We start from the raw sequence: 20,992 nt of genomic DNA on the forward strand, positions 1-20,992 counted from the left end.
TGCAGAGTGCTGAAGGGACTTAGGTGGTAAGTGAAAAATCTCCTTGTTAAGGGGCAGTACAGCAGACTAAGCTGTATCTGTTTGGGAAGGGAGAAAGAACAGCAGCTGGCATCTGATCACGGCTTCTCCAGGAGAGTGGTGCTGGAGAAGTATATAGGACTGTATGTGGCCAGCCACAGAAACTGCTCTAAATTATGGTAACTGTTCTATCTCTTTCATCTTTCTTACTGCCATTAATGTCTGGTAGATGGGACTGAAAGTTTCTTAGTCACCTAGGTATTAATTGAGCAAGCAATATAGCACCTTCTATAATGTCCCAGGAGTTAGAAATAAATGCACTGACCTTTTCACACTAAGTTGGTAAGTTTTTTTTTTTTGCAGTGATGGGGAATTGAGTCCAGGTACTTCACACTGAGCTATGTTCCCATCCCTTTTTATTTTTTACTTTGAGACAGGGCATTGCTGAGTTGCTCTAGTTAGGCTCAAATTTGCCATCTTCCTGCGTAGTTTCTTAGAGTCCTGGAATTAAAGTAATGTACCACAAATGTATTCCACTTATCTGGCTGAAGTTGGCAGATAGTAGATGTTTTAATTTTCCCCTTGTAATGGATTTGGATCACCTTTACTTTTCTTCTTTTTCCTCCTCTCCCCTTCTCTCTCCTCCCCTTCCTGTACTAGAGATTGAACCCAGGGCCTTCACACTACCCTACATGCTCTGTCCCTTTTCTTTTTTTTGGTACTGGGGTCCGAACTCATGACTTTGTGCTTGCCAAGAGATTTTGCCACTGAGCTAAATCTCTGGCCTCTATTTGAGGCAAGGTCTTGGTAAATCATTAAGTTGTCTAAACTGGGCTCAAACTTCTGGCTCACCTGATTCTACTATTACAGGTGTGTGCCACCATGGATCTGTCCTTCAGTCTTTTGTTACCTGTTGTTAGTGAAAGCATATAGTTACTAGATGTGAGAATGGACATTGACCAAGTTATAAATAAAAATTAAAACTGGCTAAGAATTGTGAGAAGGGAGGCAAAGCTCTAATTGCAATATAAGAGAAAATGAGGAAGGGACTTGAGTTTAACCGAAAGAACTACAGTGGGAGAGCATGGCATTGATGAGAAGATCAGGCTAGTCTGTGATGAAAGGCCAGCGTTGTCATCTTTTTGTTGCTTTTTGATTTTTGGTTTTTAGTTTTTGATTTTTGGTTTTTGGTTTTCTGAAACAGGGTTATACAATGTAATTCAGGCTGGCCTTGAACTCATGATGATCATCTGTGATCCCTCAGTTTCCCAGGTGCTGGGATTACTGACATGAACCATCATGCCCAGCTAAGGGGCCTTTTATGGGATATTTGGTAATAGTATAAAATTTCTTAGAAAATTTTCCCTCTGTTTGAAAGGATTTCTTCATTTTATAAAATGTTCATTTTATATGATATTGTCCTTGGGCAGAGGATTTAGCTCATTGGTGTAAGTGCCTGCCTGGCAAACACAAAGTCATGAGTTTGATCCCTGGTTACAAAAACAAAAACAAAAAGATACTGTCCTTATTCTTGGAGACATCATGGTGCATCCCCCACATCAGTATGCTGGCCAGTAGCTCCTATTGTCAGTATCAGGAATCCGGCCAAGAGTCCCAATTATCAATATCAGGAATGTGGTGAGAAAAATATAAAAAACAGAGACAAGAATCGTATTCCAACAATGGCTGGGAAGTCAGTGTCTCTGGATCTGAACCCTCTACTCCCAAATCAGCCACTATGGATTTGCTGCATACTGTGAATAGGTGAGGCTAGTGAAAAATCACAGTTCATCTGAAGACTCATGCGATCAAACTCATGACCTTGCACTTGCCAGGCAGGCCTACCTTGAGCTAAATCCCTGGCGGTATAGGTAAACTTATGCTTAGAAATATTTTGACCTTGAGTATAATCCTGAGATAACTCAAGGGTGGATGATTTTATGCTTAGAAGTATCTTGACACTGAATATGATCCTGAGATGACTCAGGAAGGTATAGATGATCCCATGCTTGGAAGATCCAATGGGAAATTCCAGATGGGTGATATCAACAGTCCAATCCTTCCTTTTATCCCATAGAGAAATACGCAAAACCAGTCACTGAGTTGGTGGTGGTTGCCACCCCCCATTCCCCCACCCCCCGTCTGCCGTCTTGTACTTGGTCCTTTCAGTCAGAGTAATGGGATAAGGAAGGGCACATTTGATATAGTGTTGGTAAAAAGATATGTTTTCACTTTCAGTGAGCAGTAAGTCGTGAATTAAGGGTCAACACTCCCTCCATCTCTTCTCCCTGTGAAGTTTTCAGTTCTGTTTCAGTTGTGTGACCAGAGGTCCGGGTACAGCAGTGATAACAGCCCTGCAGCCTCTTGTGAGTCCTGCGTTTTAATGTAATAGCACCACCTAAGAAGGCAATTTGGGATTCATCCGGAAACTAGAATTTCAGGGACTGTGTGCTTTAGTGAAAAGGACAAGTTACACTAATTAGTGTGTACAAACCATAAATACCCATCGTACTGTATTTTAACAAATACCATAATAACCACCCCAAAAATCTTACAATTATTAGGGTCAGGATTCAACCTACTTTAAGTCATATAACAAAGTTCTGGTTTAGCAGAATGTAACCATTCTTCTTGGGGATGCATTATTATGGGATTTGATCTATAAACACATTTTGGTTCTGATTGACTCTGCATGTGATTTTTCAGATTTAGGAATTAATAACTCTTTTAAGATTCCTGTTAGAGGCAAGGTGGTGGCACATATCTATTCCCAGCACTTAGGAGGCCAAGGCAGGAGGATCACCATGAGTTTGAGGCCAGCTTGAAATATATATATATGGTGAGATCTTCTTTATGAAAAACAAAATCAAAAATTTCTCTTAGAATTCAGGTATTTTTTTTCTGAGCATAAATTACCCACTAATAAAATAAAAGTGTATTTCATTATTAAAAAAAAAAGAATTCAGGTATTTTCTTGCATTCCATGTATTACTTGGGCTGCCACTGCTTCTCTTTTAGTCACAAATGGAAACCTGGTTTAATCTTTGTGTGTGTGTGTGTGTGTGTGTGTGTGTGTGGTACTGAAGATTATTGAACCCCCAAGATCTTCCCACTGAGCTGTATCTCCAGAACTTTTTAGTTTTACATTTTATTTTGAGAGAAAGCCTCACTAATATGCTAAAATGTCTAGGCTGGGGTTGATTTGAAGTTCTTTTGCCTCAGCCTCCAGGAGTCCTGGGATTATAGATGTGTACCAGCATACCTAACTATATCATCTATTTCATCATGCTTTCTCTTGTTTTGGGTGATAATAGCACAGTCAGAACTTTTTAGTCTCAGGTCATACAGCTTTACCTAAATCTGAAATAAATATTATAACAAAGATAAACTATAAAAAGAAGTGTCATCTTCATCCTTGAGAATATTAAAAAGGGTTAACATTTAGTTGGGTATAGTGGTGCATACCTATAATCCCAGGCGCCCCCATAATTTGAGGCAAGATCGCTGCAGGTTTTGGGCTAGCCTTGGCTATACTGTGAGTTAGATCAAGGCCAGCCTAGAATGCATAGTGAGCTGGAGACCCTGTTTCAAAACACACTGCGTGTGGTGGCTCAGACCTATAATCCTAGCATTTAAGAGGTTGAGGCAGGAGTATTGCAACAAGAAAGTTAAGGCCAGTATGGGCTGTATGGTGAGTTCAAGGCCAGCCTGAACTGCACAGCAAGACCCTGTCTCAAAAATAAAAACAACTATAAGGGCAACTAAAATGTTATTTTTAACTATTACTACACTCACTATAGACTATAAATATGATAACCTATAGTCATAGCTATATCAGCATGTTTTTCTCCTGACTGCATAGGTTATCAGCATGTGCTTAAGCACTTACATCTCTTTTGTTCTGCTTTTACTTAAAAACTAAAGTGCTAGGATCAGAAATGATCATGCACACGTGTAACCGCAGCATTCTAAGAGGCTGAGGTAGGAGGATACAAATTGAACCCCTGTATGGTCAACATAGGGACGCAGTAAGAGTCTGTCAAAAAAAAAAAAAGAACATGGTAGTGCTTGGTATTTGATTTCTGAGTACTGGGTGTCAAATTAAGGTTAGGAAATTTGAGGAAGAATTCAAAAGGCTAAAAGAAGGTATTTTCATGGAAGATAGTATGGAAATAATTGAATCAACTTTTCAGTTCTGTTCATCAAATTTACCATATATGTCAGTGTATCTCTTTCCTACTTTATTCTGTAAGAGCTTTGAGTTTGTAAGATGGGAAAGCATGACAGTTGAATGGATAAGGACATAGAAGAAACTGGATTTAAAATAGGCGTCACAGATAAATTAGAGAACAAATGCTTTATCTTTAGAAGATTCCATGTCACTATTAAGAACAAACTGCAGAGTAATGTGGGTATCAGTAGATGTGAGTGTGATGAGTTCTCACGAGCTTGTTCATTACTCTGTTATTCAGGTATTTCTCTACCCTAGATTTTGTGTAGTTTTCTCTGCATTGAATATTGTTTAGAAGAGTAATTGTGGAAAAATAGGGTGGAGTCTAATTCAGCATCATTTTATTTATTTTTATTTTGTCCTGGTGCTGGAAGTCATACGCAGAGCCTTGCATGTACTAGACAAGTGCTCTATTCCTGAACTATATTCCTAGCCCCAGAATCATTTTATTTGTTTGTGCTAGCAATTTGGGGGAAATACTCAACTAAGGAGTTTGATGGCTAAAGTGGGGTTTAGGGATTAGCAGCAAATAGATGCTCTCTGTGCTTTCTTAGTGCACCATTAGAAGGAATTGCAAGTGTTGTAGACCTGGGAAAATGTCCATATTCAGTTACCAGATATCTCCCTGTTGAGGGTAGGTTTGAGGAACCATTGGCTAACTTGCTAAATGAACAACATCGGGCAGTAAAGGAACTACTTGAACAGCTGAAGATGAAGAAATCTTCAGCCAAACAGCAACAAGAAATGGAGAAGCTTAAGCCTCAGGCTGAGAAAGTTCATCAGACTCTGATTCTAGATGTTGCGCAGAGGAAGAGACTGCAGCAGCAGATGCAGCAGGTACGACTCTTCTTGGTAATACTGAATTATCTCTGGGCTTGACCCTGACGCCCAGAACGAGCAGCTCTATAGGAGTCTGAGTAACTTCACTGAAACCCTGGGATCCTCACATCAGTTAAACCTTGAGAACGTCATGTTTGTGCCCTATGACTCACCATAAGGATCCTTATAGTATTCAGAATGGGCTTCAGAGAGTCCTTAGAAATATGTTCTGAAATTTATAATAGCCTCAACTGCCATAGAGTTTTTTAATTAGTCACTCTGACTGGATGTTAAACATTCTGTGGTTTATCTTTTTGCTTATGGGAATATACTTGAAAATTTATGCTGTTTCACCATAAGGAAAATAAGTGTGGTAAATTTGCAAACGTTGATAATTTCTGTTTCTGAAATGGCAACATCATAACATGTCAATGTTTTCTTTCCCTTCTCAGCATGTTCAACTCTTGACGCAAATCCATCTTCTCGCCTCCTCCAACCCCAACCTCAGTTCAGAGGCCAGTACCACCAAGATATTTCTTGTAAGGTTCCAGTTGTCACTAATATGAAAGAATTGACTGAAATTAGTAACTCACTTCTCACATTACTCACTGAGTGTAATTTACTTTGATTTTCACTTCCATGGTTTTGGTTTTATACCTTGTTTTATAAAGCTTCCTATGTTTATGTTTACTGATACAATGTAAGCCACTGATTCCAATTATAGTGTATTCAATTTTCTCTTTAGACCAGGTTTTCTATGTCCAGACTGGGCTTGAAATCACGGGGTAGCATATGCTGCTCTCAAATTCAGTCTTTCAGCTTCAGTCTCTTAATCTGAGATTACAAATGTGTGCCACCATGCCTGGTCTGTTTTCTCAGTACTATCCGTCTGCCCTCTCCCACTTTTATTTAAAATTGAACTCAGGGAATTTGCACTGAGCTGCCTCCCAGTCCTGTTTTATGTTTATTTTGAGATTTGGTCCTATTAAGTCATTAAGTTGCACAAATTGGGCTTCAATATGTGATACATTTTATATTTTTATCATGTCCTTCTTGTCTTTGAATCTACCTGATGTCTTCCCCTCGCTCCTTCCCTCCCTCCCTCTCTCTCTGTCTTTTGTTCTTTTCTGAGACAAGGTCTTGGTATGTAGTTGGCCTCAAACTTGGTATGTAGTTGGGGTAATCTTCCTGCCTCAGGCTTCGGAGTGGTGGGATTACATGCATGTGCTGCTTGACCTGCTGGCTTTTACCTGACCGCTTATATTTTTGGTATTGCTATTTTTATTCTTTCTGTATTGGCCATTGAACCCAGGGAGTTCTGACATAGCTATATGCCCAGCCATTTTAAAATTTTGAGATAGTATTACTAAGTTGCTGCATTACTAACTTGTGACCCTGTTGTTTCAGTCTTTCAGAATGTTGGGATTATAAGTGTGCTTTTTTTGGGGGGGGGGATCAAACTCAACCTCACACTTGTCAAGTGAGCGCTTATGCCAGTGTGCTAAATCCCCAGCTCCTAAGCATGCATTATGATACCTGAGTTGATACTGCTGTTTTTTTTTGTTTGTTTGTTTGTTTTTGTTTTTTTTTTACCTTTTCCTTTTTATTGGTACCGGGGATTGAACTCATGACTCCCTGCTTGTAAGTCAGGCGCTTATGCCACTGAGCTAAATCCCCAGCCCCTGATACTGCTGTTTTTATAGATGTTGAATTCATTATCTTGTCATAGCTCCACATTAATGTTTTCTGTATAGAATTAGTTTTGCTGGTGACATTTTGAATTTTTTTTTTTTTTTTTTTTTTCTTAGACAAGATCTTGCTATGTAGTTCTGACTGGCCCACCTTGGCATGGAACTTGATACAGTCATCCTGTGTCAGCCTCCTGAGCTGGGACCATAGGCATGTACCACCATGCCTGACTGGAAGGGCTTTTAAGTTTAAAATATGAAATTCATTACAAATTGCTCTGGGCATGGTGATGCATTCCTGTAATACCAGCACTTGGGAGGTTGAAGCAGGAGGATCGTTGTGAGTTTGAGACTTGCTTGCGCTACAAAAGGAGCTCAATGTGAACCTGAATTACATAGCATGACCCTGTCTCAAAAAATCAGTCATCTCTCTCAAAAACCCCAACAAATTACCCCTGAACTTTTGAATGGGTAATGATAATAATATCTACTTCTCAGGTCTATCTCTTTGGAATTTGAGTAGTATGTTTGCTAATTGTCCAAGCTTCCTTCATGAGCAGCAGAATGTATTAACCTCTTACTGTGTCAGAGGATCTTGATGAGGACTTTGTTCTAGAAGTTATTCAGAGAAATATTTACAAACAATGGCCCTCATTTTTGAGATCTTTAATTTTCCCCTTGGAGCTTGTGGACTGTATCTATAAGGCTGAGAAAACAACAACAACAACAACAAATGAACATATCACACAGTCCCTGAGTGTCTAAGGACTCAGCCAAAAGAAGCTTTCTTTTGTTTTATGTTTTTCTTTTGTTTCTTATGTTTTGGGGGATACTGGGGTTCGAACTCAAGAGCTCACACTTGCCAGACAGGCGCTTATGCCACTGAGCTAAATCCTCAGCCACTCAGCTAAATCCTCAGCCCCAAATCTATTTTATTTTAAGAGAGAAAAAAAAAATTTCAAAACGCAATAATTAGGGGGTAATAATGGTATATACTATTGTTATTTTCAAATCAGTTACTCAGAGCACATATTTATATGTGCTCAATATGCATTCAATTCAGTTGTCCAAACAATATTAGCACAAACCTTTCTCTTCAGTTCACTCAGAGAAATCAGTATTATAACTATTTTAACTATCTTTTGTATGTATGTATATTTTTTTCTCACACTAGTGAAACAGTAAAATGTTTACACATGTGAGTGATTTATTTCCTCAAATTGTATCCATTTACCTATAAAAGTCTCAAGTTTATCCTTTAAAAGAAGTTAATAGAATAATGTTAATTATGACACTGTATTTTTTGTGTACTTTTTTTTGGGTCTACTTTGTAGCAGGAGGAATAGATTCTCATTCTGAGACTCACAGCTACTAATTGCTGGATTTCTTTTTTGTCCTGTTTTCCCAGAAAGAGCTGGGGACCTTTGCTCAGAGCTCCACTGCCCTTCACCACCAGTCCAACCCCATGTTTCAGACATTGTTTCAACCCTGTAACTTGATGGGAGCCATGCAGCTGATCGAGGACTTCAGCACACATGTCAGTGTTGACTGGAGCCCCCCAAAACCTGTGCGCAAGAATGGTAGGGGACAGAGGTGTCAAGTTTTCTGTTGTAGTGAAACATAAATGTCTTAGATAGATACTTCCCTAGGGGTGGAGGACACAAGGGCTCTCTCTGTCTTTTGTCCTGTCTTTGTATCTTTTAAGTTTTATAATTGCACAATAATATTAATGCTTAGGGAAGCCAGGCATAGAGATTACTGGAGACCAGATATGCATGATGTATTGCTGAGAATTAGACTTAACTGATGTATGTTAGGTATTGGATCAAGACAAACTGGGGTCTTTTAAAGGTGAAAGTCCGGGGGCTGGGGATTTAGCTCAGCGGCATAAGCGCCTGCCTTGAAAGCAGGCAGTTGTGAGTTCGATCCCTGGTACCGGTAAAAACGAAAAAGCCAAAAAAAAAAAAAAAAAAAAGTGAAAGTCCAATGGGGAAAATTGGTCATATTTAGGTGGTTATTCTCTTCTTCATTAAAATTGACCCCTGACTCTTTTATTTTTCCGTGATTGTAGGGTAGGCAATACTTTTTTTTTTCCTTTTGGAGATAGGATCTCACTGTATTACTGTAGTCCTTTAGGCTCAGCCTTCTGGAGGATTGGTGTTACAGGCATATGCCACTGTATCTGGTTTCAATGCTAGCCATGTTTAAATTTTATTTTGTGATGGATTTCCTAAATTCCTGAGACCAGCCTCCAATTTGTGATATTCCTGCCTTAGTTGAGGTAGTTGAGATTAGCAGTATATATCACTACTTTGGGTGACACTAGTGTTTTTAGTGTTTTTTTTTTTGAGAAAATATTTGTTGTACTCCATGGCTAAATATTTGCTTATCACGTATTTCCTAATTTAGCAAAGCCATTAGTTGTAGTTTGTTCTGGATTTGGTTTGTATGTGTATTTTGCTTTAAACTCCTGAATCTTATGGTTAAATTCAATACAGTTAAATTTGCATTCATTATATCATAGACACAGATCTCCAAGCTGCTTTTTATTGATAGTTGGCATTGAAAACTTAAAACCAAAATATAGTTATAACTTTGACAGTATCTTGTGTTTTCTTCTGGGCATATAAAAATAACACAGATGTAATAGTTCATGTATATAGAAAGGTAGAGGTCCTGGAATTCAGAGGCTTAGCGCTGAAGACAGAAATGAATGAGACTGAATTGTCTCTTTCCCTTTATGGGTTTTTTTTTCCCCCCAATCTCAGGAGGAATCTGGGAGAACTTAAAAGTTAAGTAAGACTCAAATAAAAATAAAATTTGGAATACCATATTTGTGAGGGAGGTTAAAGAAGTTGGACTCATCCTGAAAGAAAGCATTGTTGAAGGTCTCTTCTCTTTCAAGGATTTAAAGGGAGAAGGAGGTAAAAAAAATATCTTGAGTGTACACTAATGTCAGGCATTATTAGGTGCTTTGTGTTTGTTACTTTGTTAAGTGTTCCACATAAAAAGGAATACAGTAATTAAATTTTATTAAGATTGAATGGAGCTGCTTTTAGGGGAGATTTTTGGGGGAGAGTAGGCAAGCAAAAGGGGATTGGGGATTAAGTCAGATAAACTATCTATAAACATTCAAAAGCTTTTGTGAAGTCTATTTTGGTCCAAGAATTGCACTTACCAGAGGTGTTTTATCTTACAGTTTATGAATTCTCTTGTTTACCAAAGCAAGTGGCTTGGATCCTAGCCACAAGTAAAGTGTTCATGTATCCAGAGCTACTTCCAGTGTGTTCCCTGAAGGCTAAGAATCCTCAGGATAAGCTCATCTTCACCAAGGCTGAAGACAAGTAAGTGTTTACTGTTTATTGAAATTATCTATTATGTAGCCAACAATATGTGCAAGAATTATTATTACTGTTATTGGCAGTATTAGAGATTGAGCTGAGGACCTTCACACTGAGATACATCCACAGCCCTTTTTAAGAGTTTTTATGAGATAAGTTTGCTGCGTTAACCAAGCGAGGCTTGAAGTTGTGATTCTCCTGCCTCAACTTCACTGAGTGCTGGGATTACAGGTTTGGGCTACAGTGCTTAGCTGCACAACAATTAGATATAGAAAAAGTGGTTTATAACATACTGGTAGCTGAGCATGGTGGCCTATAACCTTACGAGCCAAGTAGAACAGAGCCCCTAACAACATCATCAAGGTGCGTTGATCTAGAAGCTCTGCCTCTTCTTCCTGCTTGTGTGTCCTCATACTGTCAATGGATGGAATGGCTCTTGTTTCTAAAGCTTATTGCTCTTACCTGTGCCCCAGCCTCATTGCAGCACTTAGGATGAGGCCAACCTGAATATGTAGCAAGACCCTGCTTCAAAACACAGACAGACAGGTGAAAGAAAAAAACAAAACAAAACAAAAACAAGAAGTAATCTGGGGAGTGTTTCTATTTTTTAATGTTTATTTAGTTAGTTTTTTAAAGACTGGATCATGCTTTATAGTCCAGGTCTGCCTTGAATTCACTTTATACCCCAAGGAGGGTTATCAAAGGAAGGACCAAACTGAAATATAATGCCATTGCTCCTCTCCTGAGTTTGCTAGCTTTAGGACTGAAGCATTTTGAAGGTACCGAGCTTCCTAAGCCTCTAATCAGCAAGTACCTACTAACGTGCAAAACTGCCCATCAGCTGACGGTTCGGATCAAGAACCTCAACCAAAACAGAGCCCCTGACAACATCATCAAGGTGAGTGCCTCTGGAAGTTCTGCCCATGCTTCCTGCCTGTGTGTGCCAGCTTTCCCACCTCCTCTTGATACTGGTAGATAGGAGGGCTCTTATTTCTAAGGCTCTTTGCTCCTAGGTTCATTCTCCTTTTCAAGGCTATTTGTGCATTGTTTTCCTCTAGGTTATCTTCATCCTCTTTCTGTCTTATGGATAATTCCCCTATAAGTGAAATTGTTCAAGTCCTACAAGGTATTACAAATTCTTGGTTTCTTCTAGTCATAGAGGCTTTTCATTCTTTTTTTTTTTTTTTTGTCCTTTTGCTTTTTATTGGTACCGGGGATCGAACTCATGACTGCCTGCCTGTAAGGCAGGCGCTTATGCAGCTGAGCTAAATCCCCAGCCCCTAAGGCTTCTCATTCTTTACCTTTTTTTGAGACGGGTCTCACTATGTAGTCCAGCAGGCTGGCCTTGAATTCACAATGATCCTCCTGCCTCCACCTTTTCAGTGCTGGGATTACAGGCATGCATCATTACATCCAGCTTAATGCTTCTTTATTTAGATATTATATCAGTCACACAGTATTCATTTTTTTGGTAGTGCTAGAGATTGATCCCAGAGCCTCCACAGTGACACACTGATCTACATCTCCAGTCCTTTTCTTAAATTTTCTCCTTCTTTCTTGGCTTGCTTGCTTCCTTCTTTCCTTCCTCTCTCCCTCCCTGCATCCCTTCCATCTATCCCCTGACCTCCTCTTTTTTTAAATTTTGAGAGTGGGTTTCACTGAGTTACTAACTTGGGCAGGCTAGGTTCAAACTTGTGATTTTCCTGCCTCACTGTTCCAGATACATAAACTTTAAAGAGTCAAATTCTGAGCTTGGTATGAAAAAATCATTATTTCACCTTTTCTTGCTATTCAGCATTTTTGGGGGGATAGTGCGTTTACTTTCATGTTTAGCTAGCATGCTTATAGTTGCCCTTTTTTTGGAGACAGTGTCTCACTGAGCCCAGGTGGGCTTTGAATTCCCTGTGCAACCTGTGATGGCCTCAAACTTGTGGCGATTCTTCTGCCTTAGCCCCCTGAGTGCTGGAATTACAGGTGTGCACCACCATTGTTCTTTGGATGCTGAGTAGTGAGCTTTCTCCAATCTTTTTACTGTTCTGCAGGCTATAAATGCTCATCCCAGTATAATATTACCTATATGATACTTTGTGTTTCCTGCTGAGCATTTTGTTTCTCTTAGAGTTAATGATTGCATTGGGGTGGAATGCTTGGTCTTAGGTACTTCTTACTAGATCAGCAGTAAAGTTTACTTGAATTTCCTAAGTCTCCTTCCAGTGTTTAAGAGTTATAGGTATATTGTTGTTTTGAAGTAATTGCTCCTTGAACATGTTACTTAATTATCATCCTGGGGCTGCCTTTATCTCTCCTTTGTTTTGGATCCTCTTATTTTCTGACCTCTACGCCTTTTTATTTGCATAACTTCCTTATTTTATTTACTTAGTTTTGGTTTTTTGAGATAGAATCTTGCTGTATAGTCATACTGACCTTGGACTCATTGTATAACACAGAGTGGCCTCAGACTTTCACCAATGCACCTGCTCAGTCTCTCAAGTCCTGGAGTTACATGTGTGCACCATATGTCCAACTATTTATTTTAGTGGAACATATAAGTAGTCTTCTGAGGGACATTGCTGAGAAACAAAGTTTACCTTTGAACTATTCATGGTCTTGAAATTGTTCCAGTGTCTTTTCTGCTGTCTTCTGAAATGTCAGTGCTCCCCAGTGGATTTGTAGTGTACAGTCTCAGGCACAGCCTTAGTTTTCAATATCACCTGTCTTCTGATGATGTTCGCATCTGTATTTTTAGTCCAGATTTTTCTCTTGAGTTTCAGCTCAGTGTAGCTGACTCCTTAAAGGAACTGTCAGCTTTTCCCTATCAAACTGAATTTCTGTCTGGTTCTGTGGCTCTTCAGTTGTTGCTGCTGATACCATCACCAAGGGCAGATGCCCCTCCTCAGTTCCCTTCGTGTGATACTTGTCTTTGTACATGGCATGACTGTCATGCTATTTTCTCAATCCACAGAGCTGGGTCTCATGCTTGACTTTGGCTTGATCAGCACCACAGTCTGTAGTCACACATCCTCAGTGTTCATTTTCTGCTTACTTCTGGATTTTCTTATTGCTGGATTAATACAGTATTTTATTCACTGGTGTCTGTAATTGAGACCTCACAACTTTGGCCTTTACATTGCCACATTTCCTGCCTCCTCCGTTTTGACTCAACTTCTACAAATCATATCATGAGAAATATTGTTGTGCTAGGTGTAGTGGTACACTCCTGTGGGAGAAGGGTTGGAATGAATTCGAGGCCATCCTAAGCTACATAATGAGTTCAAGGCCAACCTGAGAGCTTGTCTCAAATGAATGAAGGAATAAACAAACAACACTGTTGACCCTATGTAACTGCTAGCAGCCAACACACTTTGGCCATTCCTCACTATAATATCATCTCACCTTTTTGAACAAACCTCATGCGAGAATTAGAGAACCAAAGCTGCTACTTCTGGGAAGGCTGCTGGGATTACAGGCATGTGCCATCATGTCTATCTTGATATTATTTTTTTTACAAGCAGATTTTTTTTTTCTGTCTAGTTGCTTTTTGGGGGAGCAGGACTTGAGACAGGGTCTTATTATGTAGCTCAGACTTGCCCTGAACTCACTGTGTACCCCAGGCTGGCCTCAAGCTCAAAGTGATTCTCCTACTTCAGCCTCTGTGTGTTGGGATTACAGGAGTGTGTCACCATGCCTAGGGCTCCAGGTCAAGCTCAAACACATTTATGGTTTTGATTTTAGTTTATTCTGTTTTCTCCTACCTTGTACAGCAATTTCTAAGATTCATTTTTAGTTATACTTCCTTCAGAAAAATCTTTTGTTCAAATTTGAGTTGTGTCTCATTTTTTTATACACATCTTTGTAATTTTACAAACAAATGTAGAAGGTTATAGTCCGCTTGACTATTTTTCCCACTGGTCTGCTCTTTGAGAGCAGGAAGTGTTTCTCTTTTGTTTATGCTTAGCTTGTGACCACTGCTATGTTTTATAGGAAGTACTCAACATATGCTGAGTGACTGGATGCTTATTGTTAGTAGCTTGCAGTGGCTTAAGGCAAATATTCCCTTTCCTTTTCTTTTTTAGATAGCATTTTGCTGATTCAAGGCTGGTCTCCATCTCACTGTGTATCCTCAGGGCTGATCTCTAGTTTGCAGTCCTCCTGACTTGGTCTCCTGTGTGCTGGGATTACTAACAGTTTGTCTAGGCTCTAACTCATGATCCTCCCCCATCAGCCTCCTACAGTGCTGGGCTTCAGGTGTTGGCCACCTTGTTTAGTGCCTTTGTGTTTTAAAGCAAACATGACAGGTAGACCTGAGAGATGGTAGAATACTAAGAATATATTTTTGTTCTGGCTGCTTCACCAGCCATTTTCCCCCTTGCCTTTGTGGTTCACCTGTGTACTGGCAGGTGGCTGAGATCTAAAGCCCGCATAGATGTTCCTGCCTTGCATGTCTAATGGGTTTTATTAGTCTTTTAAAATGAAGAAAAATACGTAGTATCAGTGGTTACTATTATTATCAATGGTTATTATTATTATTTTTGGTATGGGGATCATCGAACTCAGGATCTCGTGCTTGCTTGGTGTAGTACTGAGCTAAATACCCAGCCCAAGTGCACAGTGGTTATTATTAATCGGTTTAGAAAGTGAAATTTTTGTGTTTTCCTCACTTTATGGAAGAGTTTTAAAGCCAGAGTACATGGGTTGGGGGATTTAGCTCAGTGGCATAAGCACCTGCCTTGCAAATGCAAGGTTGGTTGGTCATGAGTTCCATCCCCATTACCAAAACAAACAAACAAACAAATAAATAATATTCCAGCTGGACATAGTGGTGCATGCCTGTACTCTCAGCCTTCAGTAGGCTGAGGCAAGAGGATCACTATGAGTTCAAGGCCAGCCTGAACTGTATAGCGAAACACTGTCTCAAAAAAAAACCAAACCAAAACCAAGCTGCATAGTAAAACACTGTTTCACAAAAAACACAAACAAAAACAAGAAAACCCCAACCAAACCAAAACATGGTGGCTCATGCCTGTAATCCCAGCACTTGGGAGGCTGAGGCAGGAGAATCATTCCAAATTCAAGACCAGCATGGGTTTACTCACGAGCTCAAGGCCAGTTTGAACTGCATAGGGAGACCCTGGGTGAAAAAAACAACACAAAAAAGCCAAACCAAACCAAATTCCACGTACATAAACATACTAACATGCCAGTTTTTCCCTCTGAGTGCTAAAATAGTCATTTAAAAATTTTTTTCTGCCAGGTGTGGTACCACATATCTGTTATGCTAGCATTTGGGAGGCTGAGGCAAGAGGATTCCCATGAGTTCCAGAAAGCTTGGGCTACATAGTTAAAGGCCAGTTTAAACTACATGATGAGACCTAGTATTAAAATGATTTGTACACATAGAAAGGAAAATGACTTTTTTTTTTTTGTCTTTTTCCTTTTTATCGGTACCGGGGTTTGAACTCGCGACTGCCTGCTTGCAAGGCAGGCACTTATGCCGCTGAGCTAAATCCCCAGCCCCCGGAAAATGACTTTTAAATGAGGGCCAGCTGCCAAATTGCTGTATTATAAATTGTGGTTTCCTAAAACTTTTCATTATTTATACATCTCATAAAGGAAAAAAATAAAGAAGAAAGTAAGAAGTCATCCATAGAGCTGATTCTGAAATGCAGTCTACTTTTCCGTAAAACTTGAAAATAGCAGAAACACTCAACTATTATAAATCTTGCAATTGAATTTGATTTCTTAATTGATTAAAAAAAAGGGGCTGGAGATTTAGCTCAGCGGCATAAGCGCCTGCCTTGCAAGCGTGCAGTCGTGAGTTCGATCCCTGGTATTGATTGGAAAAAAAAAAGCAAAAAAAAAAAAAAAAAAAATTAGGGCTGGTTATTTAGCTCAGTGGCATAAGTGTCTGGCAAGCTCTGGGTCATGAATTCAATCCCTAGCACCAAAAACAAACAAAAAAGCAGAATGCCTGTACCATCTTGCAATTGTAGAACAGGAGCAAATCTGAGAGGAGGAGGACTCTGACCATCTGCCTCCTGTTTTACTTTTTATTTTTCTGCAGGCAGAATAGGGATGGACAGAAGATAAAAGATTCTGAAATCTTTACTAATTAGAGATTATTTTAATTGGAAATATACAACATTCAACATACAAGTTTGTGTGAAAGACAGAGAGACTACCCATTTCATTCTCCAGCATGATGGGCAGTATTTCTGGAATGTAACTTTTTTTTTTGGTATTGGGGATCAAACTCACAATATTGTGCTTACCAGGCAAGTGCTTGTGCCGCTGAGCTGAATCCCCAGCCTTGGAATATAACTCATGCTTTATTTCTTCATGATCAGTTTTATAAGAAGACCAAACAGCTGCCAGTTCTGTTAAAGTGCTGTGAAGAGGTCCAGCCCCATCAGTGGAAGCCTCCTATCGAGAGGGAAGAGCATCGGCTCCCTTTCTGGTTAAAGGTACAACCTCTTCTTCAGAGTCTGCAGGAGGTAGCTCACTGAAAATGTTGTTGGGAACTCAAGGGCCTCTAGAAGCTTCTTGTGCTATAGCAGTAGGATAGGACTTCAGAAATCTTCCTTATCTACTCTTCTTCCCTTTTTTGTCCATGCCCCTGGTGATTCTACAGCCTTTTCAAATAGTAGGTAGAATGATAGTTTCCTGTAGGAAATTCTGAGAAGAACACATAATTATATATGGTCTATATACTAATTGGTTATACAGGAAAACATTTGTGAAAAGATCCCTTAAGACTGTCTTGGAAAGTTTTCTATACTCTAGAAAGCCCTATTCTTTACCCTAAATCTGACATGAGCTGGATCAGAATGTTCTTGTTCCCAACAGGCCAGTCTGCCATCCATCCAGGACGAGCTGCGGCACATAGCTGATGGTGCCAGGGAGGTGGGAAATGAGACTGTGACCACCGAGATCAGTACAGACCAAGGCCTAGAAAAAGCCAGATCAGAACTGGGGAGTGAGACTCGGTATCCATTGCTGTTGCCCAAAGGGGTGGTGCTGAAGTTGAAGCCTGTTGCTAACCGTTTTCCCAGGAAGACTTGGAGACAGAAGCGGTCATCAGTTCCTCCTAACAAAATGGTGGTCCGGATTCCACAGTTGATTCAGCCTGCTACTGTCTTGCAAACTGTTCCTGGAGTCCCTCCATTGGGGGTCAGTGGTGAAGATAGCTTTGAGTCACCGGCACCACTGTCTGCTGTGCCCCCTGAGGTCAGGACCAGCTTCCCTCTGTCTGAGTCCCAGACTATCCTCTCCTCTGCCCCTGTGCCCAAGGTAATGCTGCCCTCACTTGGCCCTTCTAGGTTTCGAAAGCCATGTGTGAGGCGGAAACCCTCAAGAAAAAAGGGAGCCAAGACCTTTCCTTGTCCCAAACCTGCCCCCCTAATCCACTCTGCACCTGTTATCTTCACTGTTCCGGCCACCACTGTGAAGGTTGTGAGCCTGGGCAGTGGTTGTAACGTGATCCAACCCGTCAATGCAGCAGTGGCCCCGAGCCCTCAGACCATTCCCATCACCACCCTCCTGGTTAACCCCACTTCCTTTTCCTGTCCACTGAGCCAGCCCCTTGTGGCCTCCTCCATCCCACCCTTAATTGTTTCTAGTAATGCTGTGAATCTCTCTGTGTCTTCTACTCCTGAAGATAAGGCTCAAGTGAATGTGGACATTGGTTGTCCTTTGGCTGAAGGAAAAAATGCCTTTCAAAGCTTAGAACCCAAATTAGAACCTCAGGAAATAACTCCTCTCTGTGTTCCTGTCTTTCCCAAAGAGGAACACAGCCCCAGGTCTCTGGCAGCCAGTAGAGAAAACCAGGTAGGATTGTCAGAAAACAGTGGTTGTGGTCGGATGATTGTGGAAACAGAGGAGGGGAGACAAGGTCTGGAGCCACTGCCTCAAGGTTTCCAGGGATTTCTGAAGTCTTCCTCTGGGGATTTAAAGGAAGTTGTCAAGATGGAACCTGAAGACCCTGGGGAGGTGATCTCCAGTGGGTCACCTGAGCAGCACATTTGTGATGAAATAAAAAAGGAATGGTTTGTAGAACGGGACACTGGCTCCCCACGAGAGGAGTTGAGCAGTGCTAGAGCGTTAAAAAAGCAATCAATCCTGCAGAAGGAGGAGAGGAGTCAGCCAACTCACACCTCTGCAGCTTCTCAAGAGTCTCCTGCTGAGGGAAATGCAGTTGGGGATGTGAGCAAAGACTCCCCAAGGAATGCTCTGTCTTCTGTTGAGCCTGAGATGGTCCTAAGCAGTCCCCTGGGGAAGGCTGAAGAGGCATCTAGTGTTGATGGTCAATCAGTGGGGACCCCAGCAGGGCCAGATGTTGGAGGAGAGAAGGATGGACCTGAGGAAGAGGAAGAAGAGGACTTTGATGACCTCACCCAGGATGAAGAAGATGAGATGTCATCAGCATCTGAGGAATCTGTGCTTTCTGTACCTGAGCTTCAGGTAAGAGGAGCTATTTCAACTATTTTGGGGATGTTTAACTTACTGATCTACCATCTGCCTCATTTTTGTTGTTGTTGTTATTTTTTTGAGACAAAGTGTTGCTATGCAGTTGAGGCTGGCCATACTCATGGCAATCCTCCTGTCTCAGCCTCCCAAGTGCTGAGATAACAAGCATGTATCACCACATCTGTAATCATCTGCTGCCTTACTTGCTCTACAAGACATGTTCCTAATAGCATTTGTGTTGAACTTTCGTGTGCCTTATGTGACATAATTTTGGCATTAATGTAAAATGAGAGGGGAAGGGTAAAATTGTACCTATTATATTTGAGTTAGACTCATTTAAGGATTAAATTGCATTGTCTTGCAAACTTGTAAGTGCTTTAAAAAAATAATTCCTTGAGGCTGGGAGTATAGCTTGGCAATAAAACACTTGCCTAACATGCGTGAGGACATGAGTTCAATTCCTAGCACTGCAGAAAAGGAAAAAGAATAGCTCAGAGGTATAGGCTGTGACAAAAAATGTGTTATACATGAACATTTTAAAAAGCTCCTGGGGCTGTGTGTAGTGGTACATTCCTGTAATAGCACTCAGGAAGCTGAAGCAGGAAGATTTCTGTGGGTTCAAGGCCAGCCTGGGCTATATAGCGAGTTCAAGGCTAGCCTTAACTGCATAGCAAGAGCCTGTTTGAAGGACCCAAACAAAACAAAAACTCCTAGGCCCCCATCTCCCAGGGGGTAATGGCTGAACCTCAGATCCTCTTGATATAGCACCAAGCATTAGGATTCTTTTTGAGCTACTAAGGGTAGCTTATGAGCATTCCCTGGGAGTTTTCAGGAAACAATGGAGAAACTGACTTGGCTGGCATCTGAAAGGCGCATGAGTCAGGAGGGTGAATCTGAGGAAGAGAATTCCCAGGAGGAGAATTCTGAGCCAGAAGAAGAAGAGGAAGAAGAAGCAGAAGGAGTGGAAAGCCTGCAGAAAGAGGATGAGATGACTGATGACCCAGTTGCAGACACTGCTGAGAAGCTCGCTTCCCCCTTGGTGTCCCCCAAGGCTGCTCCTGAAGTAGAGTCATGCCGAATCTCACCAGGTGAATGTAGCTAGTGTGTGCTAAGGGGCAGGTTTGCACAGTAGTCAGCTTACACACTGGCTGGGCAGTCTAGACCGAATCCTCTGAATCTTCCCTGCAGCCTCCCTTTCCCAAACATATGCTTAAAGGTGCCTTTGCAGAAAAGAGAGGCTTGAAAACGTTTAATTTGGGGCTGGGAATTTAGCTCAGGGGCAAAAGTGACTGCCTGGCAAATGTGAGGTCACGAGTTTGATCCCTGGCACCAAAAAAGAAGTTTAATTTGATCCTCATCAGCTGCTCAATTGGTACTAGCCTGTTCAGGATTTGCATATTGGATCTTGCCTTGTCTATCATGCATGGGGTTGATCTGTGTTTATTTCAGAAAACAATGCTCCTTATCAAGACATAGTTTCCCCCCAAAAAAGAAAAGGACGTCATACTTTGTAGGTCTAACATAAGACCACACTTTTTTTTTTATCAGTTCTGGGGATCGAACTCAGGACCGCCTGCCTGCAAGGCAGGTGCTTATGCCGCTGAGCTAAATCCCCAGCCCAAAACTGCACTTTTCAGACTGCCTCTCTCGGGATGCATTGGTCATTTGGCAACCTTGTAATCCCATATAATGTAACTGTACTACTGTAGGCTCTGTGTGGAGCTGATCTGATGTGAGAAGCTTAGCTTTCCTATCAAGTTCCTCTCACTCTTCTCTTGAGTTGTTATATGACATGGACTAGGATTACATGGGGTGCTGTGTGTGGTGGGAAAGATGGAAGGAATTGGGATTACAGGGCCAAAAAATAATTTTTTTACATGTACTCCAAGGAGAGAGCATCAAAGCTACTGGAAAGAGTCGGAACAACCACCGAGCTCGCAGCAAGCGTGGAAGTCGGGCTCGGGCTAGCAAGGACACCTCCAAGCTGCTGTTGCTGTATGACGAGGACATTCTCGAGCGGGATCCACTCAGGGAGCAGAAGGACTTGGCCTTTGCCCAAGCTTATCTGACCAGGGTAGGCAAATGCTGCTTCTGTAACTGCCAGACTTTATGAATAAGGCTGCTTCTCCCCCAGAGGTGTTTTAAAAATAAAGTGTGGGACTGAGGGTATAGCTTAGTAGTGAGGCATGGCTATGGGCTCAGCCCCAGCAATGCCAAAAGAAAACAAACATCTGATTTTCAAACTGACATAGGCTGTCTAGCTGTGCCTTAGCTTGGCCAAAATTACAAAAAGAATTCTTCAAGAGAATCATAAAAAGACAGAGTTCATCCTACATGGGTTGATGGTGAGCACCCTAGAATCTTTCTTGCCTGGAGATTGGGGAAAGGGGATACTCTGTGTCAGTGGGAGGTCATGACTTCATTGATGGGCC

At 41.1% G+C, this 20,992-nt stretch overlaps 1 protein-coding gene across 8 annotated transcripts in view; it reads left to right on the forward strand.

The window, feature by feature from the left end:
• Nucleotides 1-20,992, forward strand: part of LOC100734653 (GON-4-like protein) — a 71,533-nt gene that overhangs the window by 42,779 nt on the left and 7,762 nt on the right. For 7 of the 8 annotated variants that reach the window (XR_010047775.1, XM_013158734.3, XM_013158735.3 and 4 more), the window contains 9 exons: nt 4,888-5,086; nt 5,521-5,607; nt 8,165-8,336; nt 9,956-10,100; nt 10,845-10,995; nt 16,442-16,558; nt 16,941-18,554; nt 19,393-19,648; nt 20,450-20,634. Coding sequence is in view for 7 of the 8 variants with exons in the window: in XM_013158734.3 (XP_013014188.2) it covers nt 4,888-5,086; nt 5,521-5,607; nt 8,165-8,336; nt 9,956-10,100; nt 10,845-10,995; nt 16,442-16,558; nt 16,941-18,554; nt 19,393-19,648; nt 20,450-20,634 (2,926 nt within the window). In the remaining variant the exon portion in view is untranslated. Of the gene's footprint in view, nt 1-2,269; nt 2,385-4,887; nt 5,087-5,520; nt 5,608-8,164; nt 8,337-9,955; nt 10,101-10,844; nt 10,996-16,441; nt 16,559-16,940; nt 18,555-19,392; nt 19,649-20,449; nt 20,635-20,992 lie in introns of those variants that run through there. The other variant, XM_013158737.3, reaches the window with a different exon arrangement.

This window comes from Cavia porcellus, unplaced genomic scaffold, assembly GCF_034190915.1.
Source record: "Cavia porcellus strain 051 isolate PalLab524CR breed Dunkin Hartley unplaced genomic scaffold, mCavPor4.1 scaffold_6, whole genome shotgun sequence".
Classification (NCBI taxonomy): Eukaryota; Metazoa; Chordata; class Mammalia; order Rodentia; family Caviidae; genus Cavia; species Cavia porcellus.